General features: G+C 45.9%; 1 protein-coding gene across 1 annotated transcript in view; it reads right to left on the bottom strand.

The window, feature by feature from the left end:
• Positions 1-16152, bottom strand: part of LOC115194961 (sushi, von Willebrand factor type A, EGF and pentraxin domain-containing protein 1) — a 162527-nt gene extending 146375 nt beyond the window's left edge. Inside the window, exon 1 of the mRNA XM_029754865.1 lies at positions 14995-16152. Within this exon, the coding sequence (XP_029610725.1) occupies positions 14995-15531 (537 nt within the window). The 5' untranslated portion in view covers positions 15532-16152. The remainder of the gene's footprint in view (positions 1-14994) is intronic.
• Between the last annotated feature and the right edge of the window lie 376 nt (positions 16153-16528).

Here is a 16528-nt window from a genome sequence, read left to right as displayed (position 1 = left end):
CACACACACACACACACGCACACACACACACACACACACACACACACACACAGACAGAATGGCTAGCCTACAGGCTATGAAGGCTGCTGACAGTTGGTTCCCTTCCTCAGTCGACACCTCTCTTACACTATCACCCGCATTTCAGTGCTTCAGTCTCCCAAACCTCTCTCTCTCTTATCTCTTATCAGAGACTCACTCCTTCCTTATCCCGGGGGGGACACACACCCACATGCTTGCAGGCACACACACACACACACACACACACACACACACACACACACACACACACACACACTGCCACAAGGCTGGTGTCAGTAGCACCTATCTCGGAGATTTGGCCAGCTTTGAACATTGGAGGGGGAGTTGTGTTGGGAAAGTATTTTAAGTGAAGGGTCTGGTAGCTGGTTGTATATCCCTCGTATGGCACTGGTGGTGGGGAGGCCTTGGCTAACACACACACACACACACACACACATCAAGTAGCGTTTGAACATGTTCACCACAGACTCCCCACCTCGAAAAGTTGATTTTATGGAATACATCATGAACCGTTTCTACATTCTTTTTAGCTGCAATCATTAAAAAGAAAACCCGGCCTCAGGGGGAAAAATACACAATATATACAAAAGTATGTGGACACCCTTCAAATGAGTGGATTCAGCAATTTCAGCCACACCCATTGCTGACAGGTGTATAAAATTGAGCACACAGCCATGCAATCTCCATAAACAAACATTGGCAGTTGAATGGCCTTACTGCTAGAGCTGCCCCAGTCAACTGTAAGTGCTGTTATTGTGAAGTGGAAACGTCTAGGACCAACAAAAGCTCACAGAACGGGACCACTGAGTGCTGAAGCACGTAGTGCATGAGAATTGTCTGTCCTCGGTTGCAACACAATAACTATTCGTTGGGAGCTTCATGAAATGGGTTTCCATGTCCGAGCAGCCGCACACAAGCCTAAGATCACCATGCGCAATGCCAAGACAAGATCTAAAGGAGGTTTTGAGACGTGAGGAGAGGTGATGAAGGCTGTGGTTGGAGTCAGAGTGACTGGGGAGATTGTAGCTGTGTTGATAAATAGATGCAGTCGGTCAGCGCTCGGTACACAGTTACAGACTCCAGCAAAGTGTATCTCTCAGCAAGACGTCTAAGCAAACAGGCTGAGTGCCTGCTTGGAGCCTGGATTCAGGGTACATATTCATTAAGCATCTCATTGTGGGAGTGCTGATCTAGAATCAGTTCTGCCTTTTAGAGCAAAATGAATAAGATTACATGTACAGAGAGCGACCTGATCCTAGATCAGCACTCCTACTCTGAGAAGCTTTCTGAATACATGCCCTGGTGTATTCAGAGAGGTTATTTCCCTATACCACTAGGCCTAAGATCATGAGGGATCTTTGTGCATTTTAAAACAGGTTGATTGTGTTTGCACATACACACGTGCACACATGCATGCACACACACACACACACACACACACACACACACACACAGAGAATGGGGAGCCCTTTGAAAGATAAACAACATATTACATTCTTGGAGAGCTTTAGAACTCCCGTGGGTCCTGCACCGTGGGGACCCATAGCACCAGCTGCCATGTGGACCAACGTTCATTGAACTCAGCTGACCCTGCAGAGGGTGTGTGTGTGTCAGCCATATCTCAGACATATCTGACACGTCTTTCAACAGTTTCCTGCAGCTACGTAACCTCACAGGTGAATAAAATCGAGCGCACAGCCATGCAATTTCCATAGACAAACATTGGTAGTAGAATGGCCTTACTGAAGTGCTCGGTGACTTTTAACGTGGCACCGTCATAGGATGCCACCTTTCCAACAAGTCAGTTCGTTAAACTTCTGCCCTGCTAGAGCTGTCCCGGTCAACTGTGCTGTTATTGTGAATTGGAAATTTCTAGGAGCAATAACGGCTCAGCCGCAAAGTGGTAGGCCAAACAAGCTCACAGAACGGGACCACCGAGTGCTGAAACACGTAGCATGTAAAAATCATCTGTCCTCTGTTGCAACACTCACTACGGAGTTCCAAATTGCCTCTGGAAGCAACATCAGCACAAGAACTGTTCGTTGGAGTGGTGGAAAGCTCGCCACCATTGGACTCTGGAGCAGTGGAAACGTGTTCTCTGGAGTGATGAATCACGCTTCACCATCTGGAAGTCCAACGGACTAATCTGGGTTTGGTGGATGCCGGGAGAACACTACCTACTCGAATGCATAGTGCCAACTGTAAAGTTTGGTGGAGGAGGAATAATGGTCTGGGGCTGTTTTTCATGGTTCAGGCTAGGCCCCTTAGTTCCAGTGTAGGGTCATCTTAACGCTACAGAATACATTATAGACGATTCTGTGCTTCCAACTTTGTGGCAACAGTTTGGGGAAGGCCCTTTATTGTTTCAGCATGACAATGCCCCTGTGCACAAAACGAGGTCCATACAGAAATTGTTTGTCAAGATCGGTGTGGAGAACTTGACTGGCCTGCACAGAGCCCTGACCTCAACTCCATCGAACACCTTTGGGATGAATTGGAACGCCGACTGCGAGCCAGGCCTAATCGCCCAACGTCAGTGGCCGACCTCACTACTGCTCTTGTGGCTGAATGGAAGCAAGTCCCTGCAGCAATGTTCCAACATCTAGTGGAAAGCCTTCCCAGCAGAGTGGAGGCTGTTATAGCTGCAAAGGGGGGACCAACTCCATATTAATGCTCATGATTTTGAAATGAAGTGTTAGATGAGGAGGTGTCCACATACCTTTGGTCATGTAGTGTAGCTCTTCGAGGAACACAAGCTTAAAAAGCAGATGTAACGCTGGACACTATCCGTCTGAAATTACATTTAAACCATCGGGGGAGTTTCATTTTCATATCTTTAGCTCATTCAAAAGTGTGCGTGTGTCAGAAACAGGCTTGAGGGTTCGTAATTGCTTCGTCAGAATTAAAGCGGCAATTGAATAATTCCTTATGGGACGGTTTTTAAAACTGTGGTATGCAGTGATTTCCCCATGGCCGAGGGTATGTTCAGTTGAGCAGGACAGAGTGGTGACGTGTTTGGCGAACCCTGTATAACTAACATGAGTCAATTAGGCAGTGAGCGGGGCTGACGCCCTAAAGAGAGGAGAAACACAAAGAAAACTAGTGACCAAAAGTACAAGGTATGAGGAGCTCAAAAAACTCACATTTGTGCAAAAACATAATGATGAATACAAACACAAACGCACATGTACACACACCCATATTCATGCACACGCTCACGCACGCACACTGCTAAACCACCCACTTACAAACTAAAAGCCTGTTATTCACAGGCACTTTAACAAAACACGTCAGAGATTGAAAATGATAAGTATTGAACCACAGCGTTCATTGACCACAGAACCACGGTTGGTCGCTGCCACCGACCAATGGGCTGGGAGATTGGAGCCTGTGGTCCAGTAATGTAGTCTGTTTGGTTCAGGGCCTGGGACTGAGTTGGTGGGGTTGGTTGGTTTTCCATCTCTAGGAAGCAACACACACAGACAGACATAGACTGTTTCCACAGGACCCAAAGAGAGACTGTGTCCTAAATAACACTCTAATTCATCCATAGTGCACTATTATTGACCAGGTTCCATAAGGCTCTGATCAACAGTAGTGCACTATAGGGAATAGGCTTCCATTTGTGCTACCAGAGACGACTGCTGCATAGAGACATTAGCTGTGGCAGAAGGAGGGTTCACGACGAAACCACAACTAGAGGTCTAGGGACTCATGTAGCATATACACATAGTTAGACACACAGAGGCAAACAGACACACACACATACAGTCAGACACACAGTCAGTCAGACAGACAGACAGTCAGTCAGTCAGTCAGTCAGTCCAGACAGACAGACAGACAGACAGACAGACAGACAGACAGACAGACAGACAGACAGACAGATAAACAAACAGACAGACAAACAGATAAACAGACAGGCAGATAAACAGAGAATGAGACAAACAGAGACTAACAGGCAGACAGACAAACAGAGACTAACAGACAGACAGACAGACAGACAGACAGACAGACAGACAGACAGACAGACAGACAGACAGACAGACAGACAGACAGACAGACAGACAGACAGATAAACAAACAGACAGACAAACAGATAAACAGACAGGCAGATAAACAGAGAATGAGACAAACAGAGACTAACAGGCAGACAGACAAACAGAGACTAACAGACAGACAGACAGACAGACAGACAGACAGACAGACAGACAGACAGACAGACAGACAGACAAGACAGACAGACAGACAGACAGATAAACAAACAGACAGACAGACAGATAAACAAACAGACAGACAGATCAACAAACAGACAGACAAACAGATAAACAGACAGACAGATAAACAAACAGACAGACAAACAGACAGACAGATTTACAAACAGACAGACAGATCAACAAACAGACAGACAAACAGATAAACAGACAGACAGATCAACAAACAGACAGACAAACAGATAAACAGACAGACAGATTTACAAACAGACAAACAGATCAACAAACAGACAGACAAACAGATAAACAGACAGACAGATAAACAAACAGACAGACAGACAGACAGACAGACAGACAGACAGACAGACAGACAGACAATGAATGAGACACACACAGAGACAGACTAATAAAGCAGCAGTGTCATGCATGAAGGTTGGTACTCAGACTCCTGTCTGTCTGTCTGAGGGCTGTATGAGTCAGTTAGATGGCAACCATCTCATATAGACCACGATCCTTACACTGTTAGGAGCTGCTGTCTGGAACACAACACATCTCAATACGGCCACACCAGAAATAATGGGACCAAAATACAACCAGGCAACCAGGGTCTGTACACACACACACACACACACACCTCTCTCTTTTCTAGCCTGACCCACTACAGCTGAAGGCTCTGCTGAAACATTTTGTCAGGTTGAGTTCTCTGCCAGGTGACTCAGGAAGGGAGAGCAATCTGCGTCCCAAATGGCACCCTATTCCCTATGTAGTGTACTACTTTTGACCAGAGTCCTATAGGCCCTGTAGGCCCTGGTCCAAAGTATATAGGGAACAGGGTGCCATTTGGGACAAGCCCTAAAGGAGGTTTTGAGACACGACCTAAATTAGGTTTTGAGACACCACCTAGCGGAGGTTTTGACTCACGACCTAGCGGAGGTTTTGAGACACGACCTAAAGGAGGTTTTGAGACACGACCTAAAGGAGGTTTTGGGACACGACCTTATGGAGGTTTTGAGACACGACCTAAAGGAGGTTTTGGGACACAACCTAAAGGAGGTTTTGAGACACAACCTAAATTAGGTTTTGAGACACGACCTAACGGAGGTTTTGAGACACGACCTAAATGAGGTTTTGAGACACGACCTAATGGAGGTTTTGGGACACGCCTAATGGAGGTTTTGAGACATGACCTAAAGGAGGTTTTGGGACACGTTCTAAAGGAGGTTTTGGGACACGACCTAAAGGAGGTTTTGGGACAAGCCTAATGGAGGTTTTGAGACATGACCTAAAGGAGGTTTTGGGACACGTTCTAAAGGAGGTTTTGAGACACGACCTAAATGAGGTTTTGAGACACAACCTAAAGGAGGTTTTGGGACAAGACCTGAAGGAGTTTTTAGAAGTGATGAGAGGTGATGAAGGCTGTGGTTGGAGTCAGAGTGACTGGGGAGATTGTAGCTGTGTTGATAAATAGATGCAGTCGGTCAGCGCTCGGTACACAGTTACAGACTCCAGCAAAGTGTATCTCTCAGCAAGACGTCTAAGCAAACAGGCTGAGTGCCTGCTTGGAGCCTGGATTCAGAGTACATATTCATTAAGCATCTCATTGTGGGAGTGCTGATCTAGAATCAGTTCTGCCTTTTAGAGCAAAATGAATAAGATTACATGTACAGAGAGCGACCTGATCCTAGATCAGCACTCCTACTCTGAGAAGCTTTCTGAATACATGCCCTGGTGTATTCAGAGAGATAGAGGAGAGGAGTGCAGTGAAGAGACAGGAATATGTTATTTCCCTATACCACTAGGCCTAAGATCATGAGGGATCTTTGTGCATTTTAAAACAGGTTGATTGTGTTTGCACACACACACACACACACACACACACACACACACACACACACACACACAGAGAGAGAATGGGGAGCCCTTTGAAAGATAAACAACATATTACATTCTTGGAGAGCTTTAGAACTCCCGTGGGTCCTGCACCGTGGGGACCCATAGCACCAGCTGCCATGTGGACCAACGTTCATTGAACTCAGCTGACCCTGCAGAGGGTGAGTGTGTGTGTGTGTGTGTGTGTCAGCCATATCTCAGACATATCTGACACGTCTTTCAGCAGTTTCCTGCAGCCACGTAACCTCAAAGACCTGAGGCCCTGGTCTCTGCTATCCCCTCAGCATCAGTGATGACATCCGTTTTCCAGAAACGTCCCCTGAAGCCTTCTGTCTGTCTGTCTGTCTGTCTGTCTGTCTGTCTGTCTGTCTGTCTGTCTGTCTGTCTGTCTGTCTGTCTGTCTGTCTGTCTGTCTGTCTGTCTGCCTGCCTGCCTGCCTGCCTGCCTGCCTGCCTGCCTGCCTGCCTGTCTGCCTGTCTGCCTGTCTGTCTGTCTGTCTGTCTGTCTGTCTGTCTGTCTGTCTGTCTGTCTGTCTGTCTGACACTCGTATGCTTTCTTCTGCTCTCTCTTAACATCTGACCCTGTTATTCATCACTGGAGGTCAGAGAGCACCTCTGGTGTTTAGTGTGTGGGATACTGGAGAAGGAAAGGGGGGTGGAGGAAGAGGAGGAGGAGGAGAGGAGAAGGAGGAGGAAGAGGAGGAGGAGGAGAGACCAGTAGGAACTGGCTGGGGGCAGGAGGGGGTGGAAAACAAACCCACATTTCTGGAGAATGTGTGGTGTCAATTTCAAAATGGGGTCAGGAATGAGGAGAGAGCGTGCAGAGGTTGCATGATCAGAAACTCAAGTGTGTAATTGGTGAAATATGGAGAAGAGGCAGGAGACAGGCCATTTCTCATTTTCTTAACACACAGGATCAAAAAAACTGGAGATGCCTCAAACCTATAGGGCCAGGAGTTTTCCGTGGTCACTCAGGGTATGTGCTCAGGACAAAATCCACGTCCTACTCATACCATCAGACTGCGCTTACAGGGATTTACCAAAGTGAAAGCCGAACCGGAGATTAACGGACCCACTCTCTGATCTATTGAGACTACACACACACACACACACACACACACACACACACACTCCTGAGCCTATCCTGTCAATCACAGTGTCGACGCCCAGAGAAGTTACCAGTGACGCCCTGAGCTAGGACCGTCAATGCTGAGGAAACCATGTGTGGAAACCAGGCAGCTTTTTCAGATGAGCCGGTCCTTTAAGGGCTACAGTGAATCACCTGGTCTCCAGACGGATCAGGAACCATCTGAGCCAATAGCAATTGGAGGGTTGCTACTGCATATATCATGCAAGGAATGGGAAGACAGCTGGACTGAAAATAGAGAAAGGGAGGTGGTTAAACTGACTCAGGATAGACCGAACTGGAACCTAGAACTTGTTTTTGAGGTTCAACTCTACTCCCGTGGGACGTTCTAAGTTTGGCAGGTGTATCATATTCTCCTCATCCTGGCCATGACATGTTTCAAAGCTCTTCGTTCAAATGTCCATATCCCCCACATCTACTTAGCATACAGACGTACTGATACATGACAGATGGGCAGCTGCATGTCCTGTCATTGAACTAATAACCAGAGCAGACAGACACCAGCTATGAGGTCTTTAGCCTTTTTTAAATGTGTGTGTTTCCATGGGCAGCATGGGGTAAGTAGGGGTTTAGATCATAACAGTGACCTCTCTGTCTGTGACTCTCACTTCATTCTCCCAATGGGTCAACCTCATCATTCCTCCCCCGTCCTCCTTCCATCCTCCCCCCGCCAGGTTGACATTCCAGAGAGTTGACTTCCTCGTGCCACTGACCCCTCCAGCAGGGTTTATGAACCACACTACGGAGGGGGGGGGGGGGGGCTGTCATTATCCTGTGACACATTACACTCAACATATGCGATGTTGTTTTTTATAAACATCTGCTGAATTATGGGTTCTGCTTTTCTCTTTGCACATAACAGGGAGAGTCTTTCGTAAGACACACACGTGCACACGTACACACATTGACACGTTCACACGTATTCTGTGGGGGAGGGAAACTTGGGCACTGATTGGCCAAGTAACGAAAGTGGGAACGGAAACGGCAGTGAAATGCAACATGGGCAATGAATGGAGAGAACTCGGCAGGCTGTGAAGTGTGACCCCTTTCTGAGCTTCATTAGGGATGAATGGAGAGAGAGACATAAAGAGTACAGGCTGCATGAGGTGGGATTTGAATGTGCCTGTATCTAGTGGGGTTAAAGGTTAAACCATAGCCACATCTATGAGAGAGAGAGCGACAGAGAGAGAGAGAGAGAGAGAGAAAGAGAGACAGAGAGACAGAGAGAAGGGGTAAGAGAAGATATCAGAGAAGATAACGGAGGAGAAAGACAGGCAGTTAACAAAGAAAGAAATATGATGAGAGAGAAAGAATGATGGAAGGAGAGCAAGAAAGAAAGCTCATGGTATGTCTTTTCCTCCTCTATTCCTCTTATTATGCAACCATTAGAGCAGACTAACGGTGGATTGCCAGCCCCTGTCTGTTTGGCGCATTGTTTTGGCTCTGACAGAGCAGGGGCAGGAGGGAGGAGTGAGTGGGGATATCTGCCAACGTGGCAACCCAGGTGCCAACACATGGCAACCCTGAGGTGAATCCCCTGGATGATGAAGTGAAAGACAAAGAAACAAAGGAGAGGAAAGGAAAGCCTGGCTGTTTTAGAGCCAGAGGCTACTGTTACTGAAGCTGCTTTTGTGGATGCTGTCTGCTCTCTGTGTGTTATGAAAATTAGAAATAAACTGACTGATCTGCACATTCCTATTGGTGGAGTGGAAAACAGCCCTGCCTATTATAAAGTAAACTAATTTGAAAAGATCCTAATCTTCAACCACCATACTGGAGATGAGATTATGTCTTTAACAGACCCCAATATCCTTACATCCTCTGCCAGTGTACAATAATCATGCATGTCTTTACACACCACACACTCCCCTTATCTCCATCCCTCTCTCTCATCCCCCCTCTCATCCCCCTCTATCATCCTGGCCTCTCATCCCCCTCTCTCATCCCCCCTCTCATCCCCCTCTCTCATCCCCCTCTTTCATCCCCCCTCTCATCCCCCTCTCTCATCCCCCCTCTCATCCCCCCTCTCACCCCCTCTCTCATCCCCCCTCTAATCCCCCTCTCTCATCTTTCTCTCTCAGCCCACTGGACAGTTGACAGAGCTTGGAGGTCTGTCTCGACCAGGGAAAACCCCTCTCAGCCCACTCTCTTAGGACTGTTTATCATCCCTCTCTCTTCCCTTTCTCTCATCCTTCTCTCTCATCCCTCTTTCTCATACCTCTCTCTGAGCCCCTCTCTCTCATCTCTCTCTCACATCCCTCCCTCCCTCGTATCTCTCTTCCCTCTCTGTTCCCTCTCTCTCATCCCTCTCTCTCCTCTCTCTCTTCTCTCTCTCTCTTCCATCTCTCTCTTCTCTCTCTCTCTTCCCTCTTTCTTCCCTCTCTCTTTTCTCTTTCTTCCCTTTCTCTCATCCATCCCTCTTCTCTCTCTCTCCTCTCGCTTTCATCCCTCTCTTACCTTTATTCTCATCCCTCTCTCTCATCCCTCTCTCTGAGCCCTTTGATTTAGTCATCCTAAAATGGAGAGAAGTAGCCTGGAGGAGAGCCCAAGTCTGCCTCCACACTGGACCAGGAAAAAACGATTTTCTCTCAGTAATGGATCCCAGCTTTCTGCAGTACTTAGAAACAGCCACACCGGCCAACGGAATGAAATATTGCAAAATTATTACCTCTAATATCAATTACATACACACACACCATACCAGACGCTGGCCTGCTGTGTTAGGTTAACAGTAGAGCGTGACAACCGGATGCCCTTGCAGATTATCGTTAGTGAGGCCATATTTAACTATGCTATATGGTGTTAATAATGGAAAAAAAATATGAAACTGTACTTGTTGCAACAAGAGGGGTTAGCTAAGCTACGCCTGGTCCTAGATCTATTTGGGCTGTCTTGACGACTGTAGAAGTTGCTGAAGCAGCAGTATAAGAAATCAACAGAGATATCAGGGATAAATCATAGAAGGTCTGATTTCCAACATCTCGGGTGTGTCCAAAATGTCTCTCTGTTTTCTATACACTCTTAAAAAAAAGTGTTATCTAGAACCTAAAAGTTTTTTGGGGCTGTCCTCATAGGAGAACCCTTTGAAGAACCCTTTTTGGTTCCAGGTAGAACCCTTTTGGGTTCCATGTGAGACCCTTTCCACAGAGGGCTCTACATGGAACCTAAAAGGATTCTCTCTGGAACCAAAAAGGGTTCTTCAAAGGGGGAAAAAGAACTGCACATCTGCTGAGTACTTGACCTATCTTTTCCTCTCAACCTCACATGCACTTCCGCAACCATCACTCAGTCACATAGCTTAAAACCTCAGCCATGAGAAGCGTCCCTGTGCCATAGCTCAGAGGACTGAGCATCGCGCCTCGGCTCCGAGCATCACTCATCCCCTCCCAGTGCTGGGCAACCTTTTTTTCTTTTTTTTTTAAATGTGTGAGCACCGAGGAAGGTATACATCCACGTTCTCAGGAGCTTTTCAAATGTCCGAAATTGAAGTATATTTCCCCGGCTTCAGTATGGAAAAGGTACTTAGATTTACACTGGTCCTCATAGACAGACACAGACACCCAGGCACACACACTGTAATGTGTTTCATCACTCATTTGCAGCTTTATAATTAACTTTAACAATACCCACTCCCGAGACACTGTCTGCCAGTTCCACATAAGACCTAGAGGCAAAACAAAAACTTGAACAAGACAATAAAAAAAATAGAGAGGACTTGACAATCAACTACACATGATGAATTTTCCTAAACATTCCAAGTAATGATAAGGTATGGAATTTTAGTCACAAAGCCACTTTAACTAATAGGAGTCTAACAGTTCATTTCTGATCACACACAGCCAAAACAGTTAGCCTAGCGCTGCTAAGCCTAGCTACATGGCAAAGCTTTTAGCGCCGAGCCAGACTACAGAGCTAGGTCTGTTAGCGAAACGCTAAAGCTAGGTTTGAGGCAAGTCTGTTGAGCCTAGCTATGGGGTAGAGATTAGATTAGAGCGTTTAATAGTCACATGTACAGGGTCGCAGTTGTAATTACAGGGTACAGTTGAATTGTTGATCTCCGAGCTCCAACAGTACAAAGTGAAATAAAACCCCCAAAAAATCTTAAAAATAAGAATAATATACATATTAACAATTTTGCCAATGATAAATGTCCATTGGGGTGGGGGCAGTAAATGTCTGTTGCCGGGGGGTGGGAAATGCCCATAGGGGGAGCAGCGGGTACTCCTCTGCTATTTTTATCACCAGTCATTACACAATTACCCCAGACACCTCACCCTGAATATCTCTAGTGTGGAATTCAGAGCAGTAAGCAGGTTCCCACACAAGACCTTATTACCTCCAACCTCAGAGAGACCACAGGGTAGACATGTTAGCGCTAAAGCTAGTCTTGAGGAAAGTCTGTTGAATCAATTTAGCTAGTGTCTGCAAGTACAGAGTTGAACCCATCTGCTCATTGTAGAATCAGTGTAGTATCATAACAGTATCAGTGTGTTTATACAGCCACGAGTCAATCAGTGTAGTATCATAACAGTATCAGTGTGTATATACAGCCACGAGTCAATCAGTGTAGTATCATAACAGTATCAGTGTGTTTATACAGCCACGAGTCAATCAGTGTAGTATCATAACAGTATCAGTGTGTTTATGCAGCCACGAGTCAATCAGTGTAGTATCATAACAGTATCAGTGTGTTTATACAGCCACGAGTCAATCAGTGTAGTATCATAACAGTATCAGTGTGTTTATACAGCCACGAGTCAATCACTGTAGTATCATAACAGTATCAGTGTGTTTATGCAGCCACGAGTCAATCAGTGTAGTATCATAACAGTATCAGTGTGTTTATACAGCCACGAGTCAATCAGTGTAGTATCATAACAGTATCAGTGTGTATATACAGCCACGAGTCAATCAGTGTAGTATCATAACAGTATCAGTGTGTTTATACAGCCACGAGTCAATCAGTGTGGTATCATAACAGTATCAGTGTGTTTATACAGCCACGAGTCAATCAGTGTAGTATCATAACAGTATCAGTGTGTATATACAGCCACGAGTTCAATCAGTGTAGTATCATAACAGTATCAGTGTGTTTATACAGCCACGAGTCAATCAGTGTAGTATCATAACAGTATCAGTGTGTATATACAGCCACGAGTCAATCAGTGTAGTATCATAACAGTATCAGTGTGTTTATACAGCCACGAGTCAATCAGTGTGGTATCATAACAGTATCAGTGTGTTTATACAGCCACGAGTCAATCAGTGTAGTATCATAACAGTATCAGTGTGTATATACAGCCACGAGTCAATCAGTGTAGTATCATAACAGTATCAGTGTGTTTATACAGCCACGAGTCAATCAGTGTAGTATCATAACAGTATCAGTGTGTTTATACAGCCACGAGTCAATCAGTGTAGTTTCATAACAGTATCAGTGTGTTTATACAGCCACGAGTCAATCAGTGTAGTATCATAACAGTATCAGTGTGTATATACAGCCACGAGTCAATCAGTGTAGTATCATAACAGTATCAGTGTGTTTATACAGCCACGAGTCAATCAGTGTGGTATCATAACAGTATCAGTGTGTTTATACAGCCACGAGTCAATCAGTGTAGTATCATAACAGTATCAGTGTGTTTATACAGCCACGAGTCAATCAGTGTAGTATCATAACAGTATCAGTGTGTTTATACTTCAGCTCAAATCCCTGAGTCTCCCGTTACTGATGGTTTCCGCCATACGTTAGAGGATGTGTGTGTGGATTGTGTGTTGTGTGTGTGTTTTCATGTTTGTGTGTCTGTGTGTGTGCGTGCGTGTGTGCGTGGTATTTTTATCACCAGTCATTACACAATTACCCCAGACACCTCACCCTGAATATCTCTAGTGTGGAATTCAGAGCAGTAAGCAGGTTCCCACACAAGACCTTATTACCTCCAACCTCAGAGAGACCACACTCACACCCCTCATACACACATATTCTAGGATACAGACACACACACACACACACACACACCCCTCATACACACATAATCTAGGATACAGAGACACACACACATACACACCCCTCATACGCAATAAACCATACAATTACAAAGAATCTGAGATGTATACACACACACAACCCACATACAGTACCAGTCAAAAGTTTGGACACCTACTCATTCAAGGGCTTTTCTTTATCTGTACAATTTTCTATATTGTAGAATAATAGTGAAGACATCAAAACTATGAAATAAAAATATGGAATCATGTAGTAACCAAAAACAGATTAAACAAATAAAAATATGTTTTATATTTGAGATTCTTTGCCTTGATGACAGCTCTGCACACTCTTGGCATTCTCTCAACCAGCTTCATGAGGAATGCTTTTCCAACAGTCTTGAAGGCGTTCCCACATTTGCTGAGCACTTGTTTTCTGCTTTTCCTTCACTCTGCGGTCCAACTCATCCCAAAACATCTAAATTGGGTTGAGATCGGGTGATTGTGGAGGCCAAGTCATCTGATGCAGCACTCACCCTCCTTCTTGGTCAAATAGCCCTTACACAGCCTGGAGGTGTGTTGGGTCATTGTCCTGTTGAAAAACAAATGATAGTCCCACTAAGCGCAAACCAGATCGCTGCAGAATGCTGTGGTAGCCATGCTTGAATTCTAAATAAATCACTGACAGTGTCACCAGCAAAGCATCCCCACACCATCACACCTCCTCCTCCATGCTTCACGGTGGGAACCACACATGCACATCCGTTTACCTACTCTGCATCTCACAAAGACATTGTGGTTGGAACCCAAAATCTCCCATTTGGACGTATCAGCCCAAAGGTCAGATTTCCACTGGTCTAATATCCATTGCTTGTGTTTCTTGGCCCAAGCAAGTCTCTTCTTCTTACTGGTGTCCATTAGTAGTGGTTTCTCTGCAGCAATTCGACCATGAAGACCTGATTCACGCAGTCTCCTCGGAACAGTTGATGTTGAGATGTGTCTGTTACTTGAACTCTATGAAGCATTTATTTGGGATGCAATTTCTGAGGCTGGTAACTCTAATGAACTTATCCTCTGCAGCAGAAGTAACTCTGGGTCTTCCTTTCCTGTAGCGGTCCTCATGAGAGCCAGTTTCATCATAGCGCTTGATGGTTTTTGCGACTGCACAAAGTTCTTGAAATGTTCCACATTGACTGACCTTCATGTCTTAAAGTAATAATGGACTGTTGTTTCTCTTTGCTTATTTGAGCTGTTCTTGCCATAATATAGACTTGGTCTTTTACCAAATAGGGCTATCTTCTGTGTACCACCCCTACCTTGTCACAACACAACTGATTGGCTCAAACGCATTAAGAAAGAAATTCCACAAATTAACTTTTAACAAGACACACCTGTTAATTAAAATACATTCCAGGTGACTACCTCATGAAGCTGGTTGAGAGAATGCCAATAGTGTGCAAATCTGTCATCAAGGCAAAGGGTGCTACTTTGAAGAATCTCAAATATAAAATATATTTTGATGGTTTAACTTTTTCGGTTACTACATGATTCCATATGTGTTATTTCAAAGTTTGATGTCTTCACTATTATTCTACAATGTAGAAAATAGTAAAAATAAAGAAAAACCCTGGACTGGGTAGGTGCGTCCAAACTTTTGACTGGTACTGTACATGCAAAAAAAGACAATCTGGTATAGACACACACATCACACTAAATCACTCACCGCTGCCCTTTGGAAGGCTCCTTTAGTATAGGTACCTCCTCCTCTGTACGGAATCTCCTGGTTAAATAGAGAACACTTGTGCTGATGCGACTTGGGTGCTGTGACATGATCTATCCGGGTCACCACGTGGGTCTTGGACGAGAAAGTAACCAGGGCGACCCTCGTGTCCTCAGGGGCCACGGGGAAGTCCGAGAGGAGCTTCCGTACGAAGCGCAGCTCGCTCAGGAAGTTGTTGGCCCCCACGCTGGATGACTCGTCCACCAGGAACACCAGGTCCAGACGTGCGCTCTTCTCCCGGAGCGTGCGCACATTCTTCTTGAAGGCTTGGCCCAGGCGCTCCACCTTGGACTCGGCACTCTCAGAGAGGGTGAGGTTGAGGAGGGCCGGGGAGGCTGGGGGTCCGGAGTGGAGTGAGCCAAGCTGGTGGAGCTGTTGGAGATGTTCACGAGCCGGCCAGGAGGAAGTCCTACTAACCAGGGAGCTCCACAGAAGCAAGAGAGAGGCCCAAAACGCTCCTGGATTCCTTATAGTAGACATACTGTCCTGTACTGTCCAGTACTGTCCAGTACTGTGCTGTACTGTCCTGTACTGTCCTGTAGACCGTGTCAGCAGAGGAAAGAGTTATTTTAAAACAATAGGGATGATGACAAGTCTTTGATGATTGTGATGTTCTCCTATGTTCCCATTTGTCTCCAGTAGGGACGCCAGAAAACAAGATTTTCTCCAAAAGCACTTCCAAAAAGAGAACAGCAGCAGGAATGATGACGAAATACTTCTCCTGTTGCTCCGTCTGTCTACCTCTCTCTCCTCTGCTGAAGTGAGTTTGTCTGTCTGTCCTCTTCTCTGTTGGAATGAGTCCTGGTCTGGTCTGTCTGAGAGTGAGGGTGTCTGAGTGGAGAGTCTGTCTGTCTGTCTGTCTGTCTGTCTGTCTGTCTGTCTGTCTGTCTGTCTGTCTGTCTGTCTGTCTGTCTGTCTGTCTGTCTGTCTGTCTGTCTGTCTGTCTGTCTTGTCCGTCTGTCCCACCAAGAGAAGGCTATAGCATATCCTCTCTCTCTCTCTTCTCTGCGTTCAGGCTCCTGTGTGTGTCATGCTCCTGCACCCAGCCAGGCTCCAAATGCCTCTTCCCCCTCTCTAAAAATCATTTAAAAAGAATGAAAAAAAGTTATGATTGAGAGAGTGAGAGTGAGAAAGAGAGCAAGAGGGAGAAAGACAGGGAGAGAGACGGCGAGAGAAGCAGAGGGAAAAGGGGGCAGTCACAGCTGTGAAGTCATTTTTTTTGCCTCCTCCTCTCTTCTTCTCTGCTCTCTCCCTCCCTCTCTCCCTGCCTCCCTCTCTCCATCTCTCCCTGCCTCTCCCACTCTCTCTCCCTCCCTCTTTCTCTCTCTCTCTCTCTCTCTCTCCCTCTCTCCATCTCTCTCTCCCCCTCTCTCCCTCCCTCTTTCTCTCTCCCTCCCTCTCCCTCCCTTTCTCCTTCCCTCCCTCTCTACCTCTCTCTCTCTCTCTCCCTCCCTCTTTCCCTTTCTCTATTATATTA

Source organism: Salmo trutta, chromosome 5 (genome assembly GCF_901001165.1).
Source record: "Salmo trutta chromosome 5, fSalTru1.1, whole genome shotgun sequence".
Taxonomy (NCBI): domain Eukaryota; kingdom Metazoa; phylum Chordata; class Actinopteri; order Salmoniformes; family Salmonidae; genus Salmo; species Salmo trutta.
This window is presented reverse-complemented; position numbering and strand designations above follow the sequence as displayed.